Here is a 17,121-nt window from a genome sequence, read left to right on the forward strand (position 1 = left end):
GTTGATCAGCTGCATCACTTGGATTTATGAATTCAACTGGTGTCATGTGAAGAAGCAAGTGACGTATGCGGAAGTAGCAGCACAGTAACAGCACACAACCGTGAGTACGCGTGAGTACCTAAAGAACATTAAAACAGCCTTTACATCGCAAATAGACAGTGAATATACTTGCGAAGAAGTTTAGTATGACTGTAAAAAGCAGACGTGTTGATTAAGACTCAGTAGAGGATTTACATTATAAATATGACATGTATGTTATTACATGTTATTTTCTCTTTAATCAGGTCATACGCTCATGTGGATTCTGGTATTTAGCCTAAATATCAGACATTGCATTTGTTTTGAGCTAATAATAGATCGAAGGACATTACAGATACGGATTATTCAGAAAAGATAATATAGCTCAATCTCCACAACACAACAACATCAACATATATGTTTAGATTATTTGTGTTTTCTCTGCATTTATTTTTAAAATACATTTTCTTAAATTGCAACTCATTGAAATGAGGATGTTTTGTATTTTATTGCGCTGTTATTATTATAGTTGTGAGCCATTGCAACATACATGCATTTGTAGCCCTGAGCTAATTTACAAATACACATAAACACAATATAGTACACACCATACAGCACAAAACGAAAAATGTTATTAGAAAAACACCATACAACTGCATGACGAGCAGTTAAATAAAACTGTTTCAACTAGAGTTTAATGATACCAGTTATGATTCATGTTGAGCTGTTTCATAGAAGGCTATAATAATGAACATTATTATTATATTATTTAAAAAAAAAACATAGTCTTTGACAATCTGCCAGAGCGTAAGAAAGGGATCAATAAACATCAGAGTCTTCCAGATTGTAATCACCTTATACAATAAACATTCCACCACTACAGCTCATCAGTCATGATTTAATTGCTTTCCTCTTATTGATTGGATACTTTTCTTCTGCACAGGCTGCTAGAGAAATGTCTGTTTTCCCAAGAATTTCTCTGAAGCCTGAAGTGACTGATTTCCTAAGGAGTGTCTTCTTAAACAAGGAGGTAGGATTTATTTATACCAGAAGCAATTCCTGGAAGCGATGGTTCTCTTCTGGAGAATCATAAATACACTTGATGAAAAAGGAAACGTCTTCTCTTTCATTGGAAAAGATAATGTGCTAAGAGAGATTCTAGATATACTAAGTAAAACCCTCCCTACCAAACTTTTGACTTCTACCAAAATGTTACCATCATTATTTTGTTGTTGATTTTTGTCTGTCACGTATTTAAAAAATAGATGTTTTCTGCTATTTTTTTCCCTTTTTTTCTGGTTTGTTGATGACGAATTGATGACAAATGTACTAATGCCGGCCTTGGGAAATGCCATAATCACATTTTCATTCATTCTGTTTTATATGATATGAATGATGTTACTTGTTTAGGTGACAGTATTGTTATTTCCACTTAAATTGAATGTAAGATGACTGTTTATGGGAAATTGCTATATAATTGACAAAAATACTTTTAACTGATGATAGAAAGTTTCTGATGTATTTTTCTGTTTAATGACTCCCTCTGTTTGTCTGTGTTCAGGTGTTGGCTGCAGTGGGCCATCAGGAGGCAGAGTGTCGTTTCCACAAGCTGCTCTCATGCCTGTCTCACCCTCCTTCATATACATGTGTTCGGGCGAGCACTCATCTAGCTCCCCTGGAGGAGATCCGACTGAAGTTAGGAGAAGAGCTGAAAAAGGTAGGAGTCTTTTGTCTTCACATGTTTTGAGATTAAAGCCGCTGTCAACCCAAATTTACAAAATCATTCAAAGAAAGTCATTTGGGGAGTTAGATGTGTGATAGTAAGGATCTAAAAAGAGTAAGGCATATTTATCAATCCAAAATATTTAAGATATTGTCATTTGAGTTTTATTAACTTTATAACAATTGGTTTTAGCTGAGGTGGGCTATGCTCTGGTTATTATAAACAGCACAGGTTTTTTTAACCAATCATGGCAGTTGTCTGCCCCAGCATTTGATATGGCCACGCCCACACAGTCCTGTCAAACGGTAGACAGTAGAACATTTTTATTTTTTTAATATTTATGAACATATTTATTTTCAATCAGATTTTTGTTAAAGTGTATTGAGACACCCATCTTTGATATCATGTATTATTTGTGTTACTATATAAGAGCACGTTTCCAGAGGCTTTAAAGTTGAGTCTTTATCACTGGGTGTGTTTCTGTCGTGGTTGTTGTTGTTGAAGCAGCAGATGTGCAGCTCATCAGTCGAGGACGTTCAGATTCTCCCTCACCCGCGAATTCCAGATGTGCTGCTCCTTCCTGTCGATGGCCCGAGGTATGTGAGGAATGCTGGAACCACGTCAGACCAAACTCAATCTCCGTACACGCATTGAGCCTTAAATTGTTGTATCAGTCCGACCGCTGGACTGGGGTTTCCTGAGGCCAAACCCAAATGGAATTTCATGGAAACACAATAGAAAAAACACTTGTTTATTTTTTTTTTGTGTGCATTTAAACGTGTTTTGATCCCAAAAGAGACAAAAAACAAAACACTTATTTTAAACAAGTTTATACAGAAACACAACCTGATTCACCTGTAGACTAACAATCAAACAAAGGATAAGTTTAAAAGAAGGGGAATTATGCCGGGATTCATGCATGTAATTCCAGTATTCAAATTGTCTTTTGATTTCTAACGAGAGAGATTTAGAAATGTGTGACCTCTACAAATGGGACCGATCCGATCCAATGCATTATATGGTGCTGATACGGCCATTATTCACTATAATGCAGGTCTCTTTTCACAAACATTCTCCTGTTGTTTCTTAACAATTGTTGCTACCTCACACACAATACAAACAACAGCAATGATAATATTCTGGTATCGGAATCGCTATCAGTAGCAGAAGGTATCAAAATCCAGGTGTGGGATTTGGATCTGAAGTGAAACAGAAGTGGATGGGTGTATCTGTAGTGACTTCCCTCTCTCTCTCTCTGGTTTGCAGAGCTGTGAAGCAGCTGAGCTCAGAGGTGGTGGTTGGCGCACAGTGCGGCAACGCTGTGCTGAGAGGTGCTCATGTCTTCGCCCCAGGGATCGTCGCCAGCCCTAAATGTAAGACTCAAAAGTTGTTGAAAAAAAAAATGTTGGTTGAAGTAAATCAATATACATAGTTGCTGTTGTCTCCAAAGGTTGTCTAATTTAGTTTTTAGTTCAACATCATATTGCTTTTCCTTTGTTGATAGTGTTAATCTAACATGAAATGTGTGGCTCTGTTTCCAGACATGAAGGAAGGAGATTTGGTGTCCGTCTTCTCTGACTTGGAGGGGAAGTGCACCCGAGGAGCCATCAGCTTCCAGGGAAAGAGAGCATTTGTGGGAAATGGAGTCGCTGAAATGAACCGCTCCAGAATCTTCCGCACGGATGAACCTGCCAAGTAAGTAGACTTATATTTTCTTTCTTTAGATAAATATAGGACTCAAATACAAATGATGCGAAATAACTGGTCAATGTGTAGTTCAGGTCGGCATTTTCTTCTGGTGTTTATTAGTTTTTAGCTTCAGAGTGATACGAGAAGGATGATGTAGTGACTGGTTGTATACTAGTGAGTTTACCAATCAGAAAACACAAAATGAGGAAGTGATTGAACAGGTGCTCCTGAAGTAAGTCATGGTGAGAGCAAAATAATCCAGTCGCTGTTTTCTGTTATTTTAGAGGGATTGGTGTACGGATGGTGGAGCCACTTTATCACAGCCCTTCCTTTGATGGTGTATTGCCCGGCCTGGCATTCCTACAGGTATTTTTATGTAGTAGAATGTGCCATAGAGTATTTATACGTGCTTTTTTATCTACATGTCAGAGTGATGGATTGGGTAGCATAATACATTTGGATATGCAGAATGGACCGATGCTTTTTAATTTTTTGTTGTCATGGAAAACTGAAGTGATATAATGTTGTGCAGAACCTCCCCTCTGTAGTGGTGGGACATGTGCTCGGGCCTCGTCCTGGAGAAAGGATCTTGGATATGTGTGCTGCACCGGGAGGGAAGACCTGTCACATCGCCGCCCTCATGGGCGATCAGGTAGGACATGAACTGGTTAAAAATGTATTTTTGAACACAATTGAAGTTTTTGAAGAAACAAACTTTACAACATTTTTAAGTATTTCAAATCAACAAAAATGCTGCTCACACATTAATGCATCAGTGTCAGTAATACTACTATTTAACAAAACTAGTGACATTGGCCCTTTTACTTGTATAACCTTTGATATTACATTTAGCTAACACTACGTCTGTACTTCTACTTGATTGAGTGCTGCACTTTTACATCGTTGTATTAATACTTTTACCCAAGTAAAGAAATCAGAATCTTGTATAGCTGAATTTCTGTCTCTCTTTCCGTCTCACAAAGGGCGAGGTTGTGGCTCTGGACAGGATCCGAAATAAGATCGATAAAATTTGTCAAAACGCCCAAATGTTGCATTTGCGTTCGATCAAAGCCCATTGCTTTAACAGCACTCAGGCTGTGAGCAGTGACCCGTCACAGGAAGCTGAAGGTACACACACACACACACACACACACACACACACACACACACACACACACACACACAGAGGTTTCTACTATTAATATCTTTCAATCCATAACTACAGGACTCTGTGTATTTTACTGACTGTATTCCAGGACCTCCCTTCCCTCCTGAGAGTTTTGACCGGGTTCTGCTGGACGCTCCCTGTAGCGGACTGGGACAGCGACCCAACATGGCCAGCACCTGGGGCCTCAAGGAGATCTGTTCCTACCAGCCACTGCAGCGCAAGTTATTCCACGCTGTAGGTTTTCACCGCACACAGATAAAGCACCAGTTTTTTTTTTTCCTATCACATTGATAGTATCTCATTGTGTCCAGTAGAGGGCAGTATTGGGTAGTTATTGCACTGCTGTACACCTCCAGAAATACAAAATTTATATTTAGGAAGGTTTTTCCTCCATGATTTTCCTTTTAGGTCTACTCAAAGCTGTGACAAAGATATAAACATAATACAGATCATTTTGATTTACACACTACAATGTTTTGTTATGATTTCACACTCGATCTGCTGTTGGGTGCTATTTTTAAAGAGTCAAGAAAAGCAACTCCAGAGTATTTCTACGTCTACCTTTAGAAATGTTTCATAAAAATGTGCATAAATCAAGTGCACAACCTTTTATTGTGGATTTTTCGTTTTAGGTATGGCTCCTAGATGGATTACCACAGTGAGATTAGAGTCCAATGCAGAGGACGTTATTTATCCCATTTTCCTGTCCAGCAGCATTTTCTCAAGGTTATTAAGAATGTAAGCTGAAAAAAGACAGCTTTTTGAAAGCAAAGCATATTTGCTTTAGAAGTTAAACCTGCAATGACTGATTTATTTTAGGCTACGAGGCGGCAGTGGAAATCAGTTGTTCACATTGACATACACCACCTTTTAACTTCGACAAATTAACAGCCAGCTGTTACAGAGCAGTATTTTAATCCATTTCGCTCCAATTTTGGTTTCTACCACCACCAAATTCTCCATTGTATTTGCTGTTTGGTGCTGAGCAGCGGGCGTATACCAAAGTAGGATTTTACAGCTTGTCCTAAAAAAGATTAAAGCACAGAAAACCAAAACAATGATCTAAAACTCACTGTAAAGTCCGTTAGAGGTGATAATAGCTGCAGTCGGGTTATATTTCTCCCTGGGCGACATATTTCTCATTGGCACACTGTGTTCCACTCTGTTATTTAAAAAATATTGATTAGAACTGCTGAGATAAACGCCCTTCATGTATTTGTATTGTGATTGCAGGCGGTGCAGTTGTTGAAGAAAGGCGGGGTTCTTGTGTACAGCACCTGCACGGTGACTCTAGCTGAGAATGAGGAGCAGGTAGCCTGGGCCCTCAACACCTTCCCCTGCCTCACACTTCAGCCACAGGTATAAATAACAAAAACAAAAACAATAAAAAATCATGGACAGACGTAAGTAAACCTCACCAAATCACACTTTTTGTGTCCAGGAGCCTCACGTCGGTGCTGAAGGTATGCTTGGAGCCGGGCTAACAGCGGAGCAGCTGAGCCTCCTCCAGAGGTTCAGTCCCGAGCTGATCTGGGACCAGGCGGAGACAGCGGCCGCCCCCCTACACTGCAGAGCAGACAGGGACACTATCGGCTTCTTTATTGCCAAGTTCCTGAAAAACTGACTGGAGGGCATGTTTTTGTCTTGCAATACCATCACACGGGACTGCAGATGGGAACAATAGTGTTTATATTACGACACTGTGTATGTGCTTTGACGGGGCGCTGTTGACAAAGACGCTCACCCGGGTGTTTATAGCGTCTGCCTCTCAGCAGCTGCTCTCTGAAACTGCAGGGCCATGTAGGGATAAGCTTTATAAACACCCAGGACAAGAGAGAGAGAGAGGGAGGGTGGGAGGGAGGGAGGGAGGGAGCGAGGGCACGTGGAGATGGAGACTGAATGAGTATTGGCAAATGCAGCAGTGCTAGCGTCGCCATAACAACAGTGACGACACAGCTGCCATGGGGACAGCGGATTGGCTGGATGTCAGAGCATGGATCAGGAAGTAGCGTGCGGAAAGAGGTCATGAGAGGTATTAACAATTTAGTGTATTTTAGTAGAAATGAGACAACAGAGAGTTCTGCTTAGAATTTCAGCTGCTCGTGTTGCTCTGCCGGGGGAGGCAACTGGATTAATTTCTTCAAAATAAAAGCTTGCCTCCTTAAAAATAAGATTATTCTCTCTTCTTGCTAGTGCTGCACAATTAGTCGACATTCATTCAAAATCCCAATACGACCCTACTGCAAATTTTCAAATCGCAGGAAGGTGCAATATTTGTCTATAAGGCTAAATGTGAGTCAAAATACCATTTTTAAAGTAGATATTGGCATCCTGTCTACACATCATGTTCTACAGACTTAAGAAAACGCCTTTGTTTGGTACAGATTCCCAAAACAATCTCACCATAATGATTGTAAAAGTCATAATTCTCTCCAATATGACAAATATTGCAGTTGCCATATCAGTTACAATAAAAGCAATTTGATATTTTGTTCTAAATCGTGCAGCCCTTCTTCATGCACATTATCTGATTATAGCATATGAACTGCAGTTCTCATCACTGATTAATTCAGTGCAAATTAAGTTATGGGTGTCCTATAAATTGCGCATGCAGCAGTAATTTATTGATTAGTGCCGACACAAACATCTGGCCTGTTCTCCTGTCATCATGCGGCATTCTAAGAACCTTCCAGACGACCTCCGCTCAATCTCTTGGCCCTGGGAAAACCTTATCTTATGGGTCCACCCACACATCGCCTCCCTAGACCTGTGTCTGGTCACTGCAGCACTGAAGGATTTTTTTCTTCTGTTCAATGTTAAAATTCTCAGATCACATCAGCTGCATCTCTGGCATTGCTCCTTTATTGTCTATTTCGGAGGCATCTGTATATAGAGAAGCAGCAGCATCCCCTCCCTGTCTCAGTATTGTCATTCTTGTCCACGTTGTCATGACAACTAAGGAGACAGGACGGTGAGTCTACCTCAATTTTTCAGTAGAGTTTTTCAGATGACTATTTATAGCCTGTCTGAGTCTTCTAACAAAGCGCACATTAAATTCTTCTCCCCCCTGCTCTGCGACAGTCCTTTGTTGCCAACTTTATTCGTTGTATTTATGCATTATGTACATTACACATGTACAGGGTTAGAAAATCTGTTACGCTGACAATGTAGCATAGAAATTGAGTCATTTTTGTAAATACAATTGTCAGGCAAAACGAAAGAGAGTGAAGGGACAAGTATTTTGTAAACAGAGGGCCATTCGGTATCATGAATTCAACCACGAAATCAGTGAAAATATGACTTTATCCAAGGTGTTTGAGCATACAGGCAGGTGTTAAACCATCTCTTTGCATGAAATAGATCCAAGTCAGGGGAGGGACTTTGTCTGGTAAACATTTTCAATTGTTTGAGTTGTTTTTTGTCGAGTGCAGCTTTTAATGTTTCTTTGTTTTTAGTGAGGAACACACTGAAGATTTCCTAAAATGAACATTATCTATAGTATGAAGAGGGAGTTAAACAACATTTGTTAGAAAAAGGGGGGGTTGGACTTAATAAAAAGATGAACCTTGATGGGAGTTTTGGTAGTAAGACCAACAGTAAAATATCAAATATTTAGCTTTCACTGGAAACCAATATGAATCAGTAAAAGTGCAGAATAAAGGGTGCATCAATGTTATAAAATGTTTCTGGACCCATACAAAGAGAACAGTACTGCATGTAAGAGAGGAAGTTATTGTAGAAGTCGTTTTGTCTTGTAAGGCAAGACGAAGGTGCACCTCGGATGAGGCGTAGTAAATATGTCAGAACCAAATTGAAACCATGGGCGCACAATTTAAAAAAAGGAACTAAGCAGTGAATGATGAAAATAAAATTAAGGGAGTAGTCTGACACTATTGGGAAACATGCTTAAGAGCTTTCTCGATAGTAAGATGAGAAGATTGAGACCTCTTTATCTTCTGGTAAATATGAAACTAAAGTTAAGCCCCGCCATAAAAACTATATGTTTTTTTTCACAGACTAAACAGATTAGATATGACGTGTTAATTAGTGAGCTTTAGAGGTGCTGGTAGATGGATCGGTTTTACCTTCACACAGACCTGTTTCCAGTCCGAGCTAAGCTAACAGGCTGCTAACTGTACTGTAGCTTCAATATTTAACTTGAATATAAGAGGTCTTCTCATCTAGACTCAGTTGCCAGTTTATATAGGTGCATGCAGCTCAAACTACTGAGTTTGATGCACCAATGAATCCACATTTGTGATGTTATAATTTTGTTTCTGTTCATTTTGTTTTAGAGATGTTGATTCACCTTCATTAAATTGTATTAATACCCTCACTAATATAAAATGGGGTGGACACAATTATTGGAACACCTGCCAGTGTATAAACAGGACCTCAAACAACATCCTCCAAAATGATCTAAAAGTTCTCAACAACAGTTTCAATGATTTTAACCTTTGTTAATTTATATCACATGTATGTTGTATTGGACTGCATTAGTTTTAGCTTAGTGTACCTTAAACTGGCAACTGAGTGTAAGTCAGCAAGAAAACAAAGAAGTAAAATGAATTTCCCAATTGCCAAATTATTATTTTTAACAAAATACCTCTGAAAATATAGCAAACTAACTTTGTTTAGTCAACCCTGGCAGTCAACCCTAGTAGTAGTCTGAAGGAACAAATGATTCAAGTGGTAGCAAGCAAAAAATAATAATAATAATTATAATAATAATATTAAAAATAAAAACGCTAATCACAGAAAGCACAGCTCATTACAGAAAAAAATTCTGCTTTTGTGTCATGCTTTATCAAACACAGGTTTTAAAATATGCATATTTAAGAATATTCATGCATATCCACACATAAACAACGTCTATGCATAGATACACACATATACATATATTTATATATTTATATTTGTATCTATGTAATCAAAATCCCTGCCGTTGAAAAAGATGCAACAGCATTTTACAAAGGAAGTGTACATAAATAGGATAGCCGTGGTTTAGGGGTGTAGCAGCACAATGGGGGGAGAAACAGAAGAGAGGAGGGGGGGGGGGTTGGTCTGTCACTGGTGGATGTACGAGTCTCTGGCCCACTCCCCCGTGTTGTCCCCTCTCTTTTTGGGAGCCACCTCTCCCTCCCGGTCCCTGTCTCTGTCCCGGTCGTAGTAGTGGTGGTGGTGGTCTCGTGGCGGCCGGTGGTGGTGCGAGCGCTGCTTGTTGCGCTCGTTGTGGTCCTGTTCGCGCTCCTTGGAGGGACGATGGTGCTGTCCCGTGCTGTGTCCAGCCTCGTCCGCCCCCCCACCACCACCACCACCTCCACCACCATTGCCGCGATGATGGTGGTGGTGGTGATGGTGGTTGTGGTCCCGGTGGGGCAGTGGCTCGTAACGCTGTTGCTGCTGGGGATGCCCTTCCCCTAAATCCTCCTCTTCCTCCTCCTCTTCCTCTTCTTCTTCTACCTCCCCCTGTTCTTGGCGGAGGAGCTGAGTGCGCGGCTGCTCGATGTAAGCAGAGTCTTTGCTCTCTCGGCTCTCGGGCGTCTCAGAGTCCAGAGTCTCCTGGCGGGAGAGGCCCCTGGCTCGGCTGCTGCTGTTGTGGTGGTGGTGGTGATGGTGGTTGTTGTGGTGCTCAGTCGTCCTGGTGGAAGCAGAGCGGTGGTGGATGTGTTGGGCTCCTCTCCTGGAGGCCTCGGTCCTCAGTGGCCTCTCCTCCTCCTCCTCCTGACCCCCCTCCTCCTCTGCCTCCGCGTCCCCGTCAGCCTGCTCCTGCTCTGGGCCTTGGTGGTGGTGGTGGTGATGGTGCTGGTGGTCCTCTCTGGAGCCCTTTCTCTCCGCCAGCGGTTTGTCTCCTTTGGGCTCGGCGCTGCTGCCGCCCTGAGGAGTTGGTATAACATGAAAACAAGGTGAGTCAGTGATGGGACGGAACGTGAGGAAATGCACGGCAAATGCAAACTCATGCAGATTATTTGTTCACTTCACCCTTGTTGCTTCTGTGTGCATATTGTACACACACAGAAACACACACATGAACACACACACACACACACACACACACACACACACACACACACTCTCTCTCTCTCTCTCTGTGTTTGAATATTCATCAACCATCCAACCATCTGAAGGTGGATGAGTCCTTGAAGAAGCAACTTTTAAAAGAAAAGTGTTTTCAGTCTCCAGGACTATTATCTGAACGCCTCTCCACACTCACTCACCACACTAGCAATCACATGTCAAACTCAATCCTCCTCCTCATCACTATCAAGATTTTCCTCATTTTCAGTCTTACATTTCCCATTGTGATAGCAGTGGATGGAGAGAGGGCAGAGGTTAAGGGATTATGCAGCATATAATGTGGAAATGAAATGCATGACAATCTACCCTGCCTTTAATGCTTTAAAAAATCACATTCAATAGTACGAAATATATATATGAATAAATATATATATATATATATATATATATATATATATATATATATATATATATATATATATAAACATTATCTGACACCATTCCCTGTCTACCTCTGGAACTTCTCTAAATTTTCAATCCAAAATAAACTTGTTGTGCTCGTCTTGTACTTCTACTTTGGAACGATATACAAAGCAACACATCTCCAACAATGCATAACAGTCTCTGCACCAATCTAGTTCAATAGTGGCAGTTCACGACTTTAAGCCGGTTTTAAGATCGAGAAAAATCAAGAGAAAAAGAAGTTAAAATACATGTAGGCACTTGAATCCTCACATAAACTTTAAGTGCAGGTATGGGGGCGGACCCTAAACCTCAGTTAGTGAAGGTTTTCTTCTTGTAGCCCTCTAGCATGGCCTCTGTCACTTCCTGTCTCATCACATTCACATGAGCAGGTTTGCTAAAGGTATCCCAGTCGCCCCTATGGGATCGAGCAGCACTTGTACCTGCACGGCAGAGACCGGGGCAGGGCTGGAGGGCAGGGCGGCCGTGGGCAGCTTGGTTAGCTGTGGGTTGGGCAGGTTGAGGCTGGGGGGGTGCGTGCTCTTCCAGTAGGCCTCCAGGTAATCAGCCATATGCTCACAGGCATCCTCCAGCTGGTTCTCATCCAGGATGATGTCAAACATTTCCTGGGGAACAAGGGAACGAGGGGAGGGGTGCACACAGAGTTAACCAATATGGAAAGGAGACATGTCGAAGTCAGGAAAAACAAGATGGTGTTGTGGTGTAATTTCACAATAAAATACTCTCAATCTAGATTCTGAAATTTAAATGATCTAGAAGGAAATATTTACAAGGATGAATAAAACCACTGGCATAAATATTTATTCTGAGAAAACAGTAAATCCCTAAAGATATAAACTGTCATTTGAATTAAATTAAGCATGCACTTTCACAAGCCTGTGGTGCTTGCTTCATTTATCAAAAATAATAATTTAGCAGATTAAGAAATAAATAAAATACAGAGCTGGAATCTTCTCTACAGTGCAAAACTATAAAAGTTTGAGTCTGTGATAATTGGGTCGGCGAAGACTTACAGGAGGGCACTGTGCCAGTTTGTCAGCAGCCACCATCTGCACATTGAGGTGTTTGGCCTGAGACTTCCCTCTGGACTTGATGAGTCTCTGCAGCACCTGAAGACAGAAGGCCACAGGGTCATGGTCGTCTTGTTTAAATATACCCAGTTTAAGATCTCTGTGGGCGGTTATAATGAAATCCTCAAAGAATGAAGGTCTTTTGAAGTTATGTACTACAAAAAGTTGACGTGTGAGGCTCTTGTACTTTACTTAAGTATTTCCAATTTATCCTACTATGTATTTCTGCTTTACATTTCAGAGGAAAATAATCTCACTCCACCACACCGAGTTGATAGCTATGGTTACATATAATTATCCTACTAAACACAAAGTATTATTTAAGACTAGCTATTTTCTTGTCATGTTTCTGATGTCTGAGTTGTTCACCCAATCAATTCTATCTAGTTTTTCTTCTTTGTTTTTAAACTTCTAGTCGAACTAGTCAAACTTTTGTTTTTATTATTTAAGCACATTTTATTGTTCATACTTCAGTACTTTATTTCAATAATTTTTGTATATTTTTACGCAAGTAAATGAGTACTTCTTCCACCGCTGATTATACAGTTATAACTTACATAGAAATAAAAATGAAAATGCCGTGATTATCCCTTGAATGTTAGCAGGCTGTAGTTGAGAAGACCGGTGGTGCAGAGTGTGTTTCACGCTGGTGCCACATTGATTTAAAGCTTGCATTTCATGCCTCCTTAGCTATACTTTTTCTCATTTTCTATGTCACCCAAATGCCTCTGTTTTTTCTTATTTATATTGATCAGTGAATCAATCATCGCTCGTGCTGAAAGTCAGAGTGATGCATCAGTCCCGCTCAAACATTTTCTCACTTTCCTTTGCGCTCTATTAAATGTTGTGTTTAAAATCACAGCTGGGGAGCAGCTCAGACACAGAAAAAAAACATTAGCAGTGACAAGACACGAAGCCAAGCCAGACACACTCATAAACCCTTTGATTAATACTGTATATAGGCCTATATATGGAAGTAGAGGGAACATCAACATAGCTGATTTCATTCGTCACCCTCTCATTCCTCTCTTTTCTTTTGATCTCACACTGACTGGCTCTGCAACCAGATCAGATGCGTTAAATGTATTCACCTTTGGGGAGGTGATCTTGACGTAGACTATGATGGGGGCCAGAGAAGTCTTCCCCAGTTGCGATGGATGGTTGATGGTGTCGGCGTCCAGAATGACCAGCTGTAACGTCCGGGCAAGTTCGAAAATCCGCTCGATCTCACTCTGGACTTCAGCTGAAAAAGAATAATGAGAGTGGGAGTCAACGCATAGGTTTTTCTTTATTGTCAAAATAAAAAAATATTATCTAAAACTTATTCTTCACTTAGCCTAGGAATAATATAATGTAATATTTTAGAATGTTGTATTGTCTTTCAGTGAAAAGTAAACATTAGACTTAATCTGTCTATCCATTCGTGCTGCTCAGCACGGCTAATGAGTGTTGATTCACTGTGTTTGTGTTCTGTTGATTTAAACTGCTTTGCATGGCTACACATCCTGAACAGTGAAAGATATGATTTTATTATTGCATCAGTGCTGCTTCTTAAACATGCTGGTTTGTGGCTTTTGTCTCTTTTTGTCTAATGTTGGTATTTCTTGGCCAGGCTCATTCTACATTAAGAACTTAACAATATGTTTTTAATTATTTATTGTGAACTTACTACATTTCATGCCTGGAAGTACATCCCCTTCCAGGTCGTTTCTTTATAGAAAGTGGAGTACATGAGTCTGACTAAATGTGGTTGAATATCTTGACTGTTTTGCATCATTGATTTCATGCTTGACTTCTTTTTCTTCTTAAATATAAAAAATTCAAAAGATATCATGACTTTGGGGACCAGACTAATAGCTCTGTTAGAAACAGCGAGTCGTGTTCTGTAACAAATACAGACTGTTGCATCTCACTAAATCTCCACTCCAACAGATGATGGCTGCAAAAACTATCCACCAAATATCACAGCAGGGCTCAACTCCAAAATCTGAGAAGAATCACGGCCAAGTTTCATGACTTCCAGTCACAACTAAGTCTGAAGTATACCGATAACATGAAAACATTCCAACCTAACAGCTCATTTAGACTTTGACTGAGTCACTAATTCACTTTTCCCGGCTAAAATGGCTAAGATAATTTCACTAGTTCCTGAGGCATCAATTTCCTGAAATAATTTGTTGCAAAGAGAGACTTCAATAGCATCAAGCAAATGTCACTTTGGATTCAAGAAAATCCATGAAAATGTGCATAAGACAAGTGTACAAATGTAATTTAATAGATAACTCAGGCTCAGGCTGCATATAGGGCAACATAATGGGATAGGATAAATATTTTTTGTAGGTAAAGGACTCAAAAGACTTCAGTGTCTCTCGCTTAAAATAAAAAGCTTTGGGTAGAATATGGCTAGAGCTCAAAATGCGTCTCACTTCTAATGTATCATTAAAAAGACAGCAGAGGTGGAGGAGCTGTTGCCTTAAAGCTCCTTTTGAGTTGATTTCTGGGACAGCAGCGCACCATTAAAAAAAGACTGAAGTCAAATAACCAAGTTGTAATGTGGTGTCTGTGTAATCATAAAACATTTAAATATGAAACACCTTTTGCTTCCAGCGTACGCTTTACCGGGCACTTCTTACTCCGCTGCAGCCGCCGACTGATGTTGATACATAGCAGAGATAAGCCATGTCACTTTAGTTTGACTCAGGAATCTGTTTCATTCTAATCACATCTAAACCCCAATCAACCCCAGTCTAATCAGAGCAGGTTCATGAACTTGTTATCGCGCGTCTTTGCTCCATCTTTCTTTCCTAACGAAGGAACACCGGCCAAGGCCACTCGGCGCCGTCGGGAGTTATCATCCCCCCTTTTGTCAAGAGTTTCTTTAATCGTTTCCTTCCTCTTCTACATAAGCTGGTCTCCTTGAAAACATTATGAATCAAAACACCAGATGTTCCCAGGCATTGCACAGATTTTTTTTTAACACGAACGTACCCAAGTTTGAGCGCGTGTTGGACCGTTCGATGATGGCGTGCTTGCTGGGATTGTTGAGGACTGAGCGTTTGGCAAGAGAGATGTCCGCCGTGACGCGAGTGATTGATATTCTGAAACGAGGGACAAGAATATGAGACAGGCAGACAAAAACTTAAAACACCTGAAGAAAATCATAGAGTCAAAGACGATTGAAATAAATCAGAGCCTGATAGTTTGAATTTAAAGAATATAGATGGAGATTTGTTAAAAATCCTGTTAACACATGATGAAGTTGATCACCGTTATCTTAACGTGGAACACTGAGTGAGTAAGATTCATTTGATTGTTTTATGATTTGACCTGGATTTTGCAACTTTTCCAAGATAAATATTATATGATTTTTAAATGACAATATGCCCAAACAATACATCTACTGTATTTTTCTAAAGACTTTGGTGGCAGTGTTTCATTTCATATGTTGAATGTTTGCTGCAGTGATTCTCAGTGAGGATAAAAAAGTATGTTTACTGGTGGCATCAGGCTAATAATTAAATCTGCAACAACTGCATCCACCTGAATTAAGGAAAACCTCACTTGGATGTGTGGAAACCTTGCGGAAAATGAGACATATGTCTCAATGGTTCTGTTGCCCCAGTGCATGCTGGAAGGCTTACGGACACATTGACCTGATATTATGTACTACTCATGAGTCATGTTGACTTATATCTCAAAATAAGAATGCACTATAACACATAAACTCTTTCATTTCTAAATTTAAAGAACCAAAAGTCTCTGCATAGGATCATTGTAGCTTGATAACACGTTAGGCTGCTTTAGTTTAAACCAAGTGTGAAGAGCATGATTCAAAAGGGATTTTACAGACTTCACTGCAGCGGCTGGTGGCCTGAGTGGATCTTAGTGTTGTGTAACTTCATGGCCTCTCTGCTTCAGAATGGTGGATGGACTCGACATTGAGTCAGGCGAGTCCCGCTCTGCTCTAGGGCCCATTATGGCCTATTAAGGACATGGAGAGCGCCTATTTAAAGCAGCAGCACACATCTCCAGGCCAAACAAACTTGTTACACACTCCCCTGGCTAACCTCTGGGGACCGATAAATACCAGCCTATAGCGCTGGAGAAGGGAGCAAGAATGAGGAAGGAAGCAGGATGAGTTTTTTTTAAAGGTCACAGGGAACCTACCTTCCCTCGAATCTATGTTTCAAAAAGTCAAACAGTGCTTTTTGCATCATGTCTGTCACCTGTGGACACACAATTAAGAGGGAGAACTGTTAAAAATTGACTTATTGCGAAAAGTGTTGTATACATTTTTTTTAATTAGGTATGTTTTAGTACCTCATAGCCCTTCAGTGACGGTCCCACCAGAACCACGGGCCGCATGGAAGGCACAACGTCGTACGGAGGAATGTGTTCCGTCTTCAGAGAAGAAGAAAAACAGTTGCACACATTTATGGAGACAAAGTAAACACTCGCCATCACAAATCATTTGAGGGGTTGGAACAACAATGAACTAGACAATTCAAAAGCACCGGAACATTGTGAACCATGAAACGAGACGTCTCAGCTGGCCCGACAAAACACAAGCCACACAAGTTAACGCCAATATTTTTATGACGGATTATTATTTTTCAGATAAATCTTGATTTCATGGTTCTAATGTCGCTGAATCATAAAGGGAAACTATGTAACAGGGAAACTTAGTCAGACGGCGTCTGCAACTGGAGAACTAACATGGGGAGTGGGAGCTCAGTTTTAAATCAAATCATACAGGGGATTTTTAAAAAGATATTTGAAGCAATTAGTTGATTAGTTCAAATCTGTCAATTTGACAAAATTAAAGATGTAGCGACAACATTATCCTGATCCCTGAATCAAAAACAGTCATTAATTGCAGTCATATTTAAAAGATGTTACAAAGGAAAGTTATATTTTTCTTCTGGTTCTCTTTATTACAGCTAGTGCCACAT

General features: G+C 40.3%; 2 protein-coding genes across 5 annotated transcripts in view; one reads left to right on the top strand and one right to left on the bottom strand.

Annotated features, from left to right (window-relative positions):
* The first annotated feature begins 68 nt into the window (after window positions 1-68).
* On the top strand, window positions 69-6,390 carry nsun6 (NOP2/Sun RNA methyltransferase 6). 3 transcript variants are annotated; one of them, XM_080050527.1, is made up of 12 exons: window positions 69-110; window positions 962-1,048; window positions 1,580-1,735; window positions 2,246-2,337; window positions 3,008-3,114; window positions 3,283-3,436; window positions 3,715-3,796; window positions 3,963-4,082; window positions 4,414-4,558; window positions 4,687-4,832; window positions 5,832-5,957; window positions 6,040-6,390. In XM_080050527.1, exons 2-12 carry the CDS (start codon window positions 974-976, stop codon window positions 6,220-6,222), a joined length of 1,386 nt encoding a protein of 461 aa, XP_079906653.1. In that variant the 5' UTR covers window positions 69-110; window positions 962-973; the 3' UTR covers window positions 6,223-6,390. The 3 variants fall into 3 exon arrangements, with proteins under 3 accessions (XP_079906653.1, XP_079906655.1, XP_079906654.1); XM_080050529.1 differs by having other exon boundaries at window positions 2,249-2,337; XM_080050528.1 differs by having other exon boundaries at window positions 95-100.
* Window positions 6,391-7,749: 1,359 nt separating this feature from the next.
* The window catches only part of cacnb2a (calcium channel, voltage-dependent, beta 2a), a 62,592-nt gene continuing 53,220 nt past the window's right edge, over window positions 7,750-17,121 (bottom strand). For both annotated transcript variants that reach the window (XM_080050269.1, XM_080050270.1), the window contains 7 exons: window positions 16,490-16,570; window positions 16,337-16,395; window positions 15,158-15,267; window positions 13,261-13,412; window positions 12,113-12,208; window positions 11,522-11,704; window positions 7,750-10,475 (listed from right to left, as the gene is read on the bottom strand). In XM_080050269.1, coding sequence (XP_079906395.1) covers window positions 9,666-10,475; window positions 11,522-11,704; window positions 12,113-12,208; window positions 13,261-13,412; window positions 15,158-15,267; window positions 16,337-16,395; window positions 16,490-16,570 — 1,491 coding nt within the window. In that variant the 3' untranslated portion in view covers window positions 7,750-9,665. The remainder of the gene's footprint in view (window positions 10,476-11,521; window positions 11,705-12,112; window positions 12,209-13,260; window positions 13,413-15,157; window positions 15,268-16,336; window positions 16,396-16,489; window positions 16,571-17,121) is intronic.

Source organism: Ammodytes marinus (genome assembly GCF_949987685.1).
Source record: "Ammodytes marinus genome assembly, chromosome: 21".
NCBI lineage: Eukaryota > Metazoa > Chordata > Actinopteri > Uranoscopiformes > Ammodytidae > Ammodytes > Ammodytes marinus.

What these genes read in the sequence shown, in the direction of transcription:
- nsun6 (XM_080050527.1), top strand. Translation starts at nt 974, where the DNA reads ATGTCTGTTTTCCCAAGAATTTCTCTGAAGCCTGAAGTGACTGATTTC. An exon ending in CTTCCTGTCGATGGCCCGAG is followed by an intron (nt 2,338 to 3,007) that starts GTATGTGAGGAA and finishes TCTGGTTTGCAG; the next exon opens with AGCTGTGAAGCAGCTGAGCT. An exon ending in CCGGCCTGGCATTCCTACAG is followed by an intron (nt 3,797 to 3,962) that starts GTATTTTTATGT and finishes AATGTTGTGCAG; the next exon opens with AACCTCCCCTCTGTAGTGGT.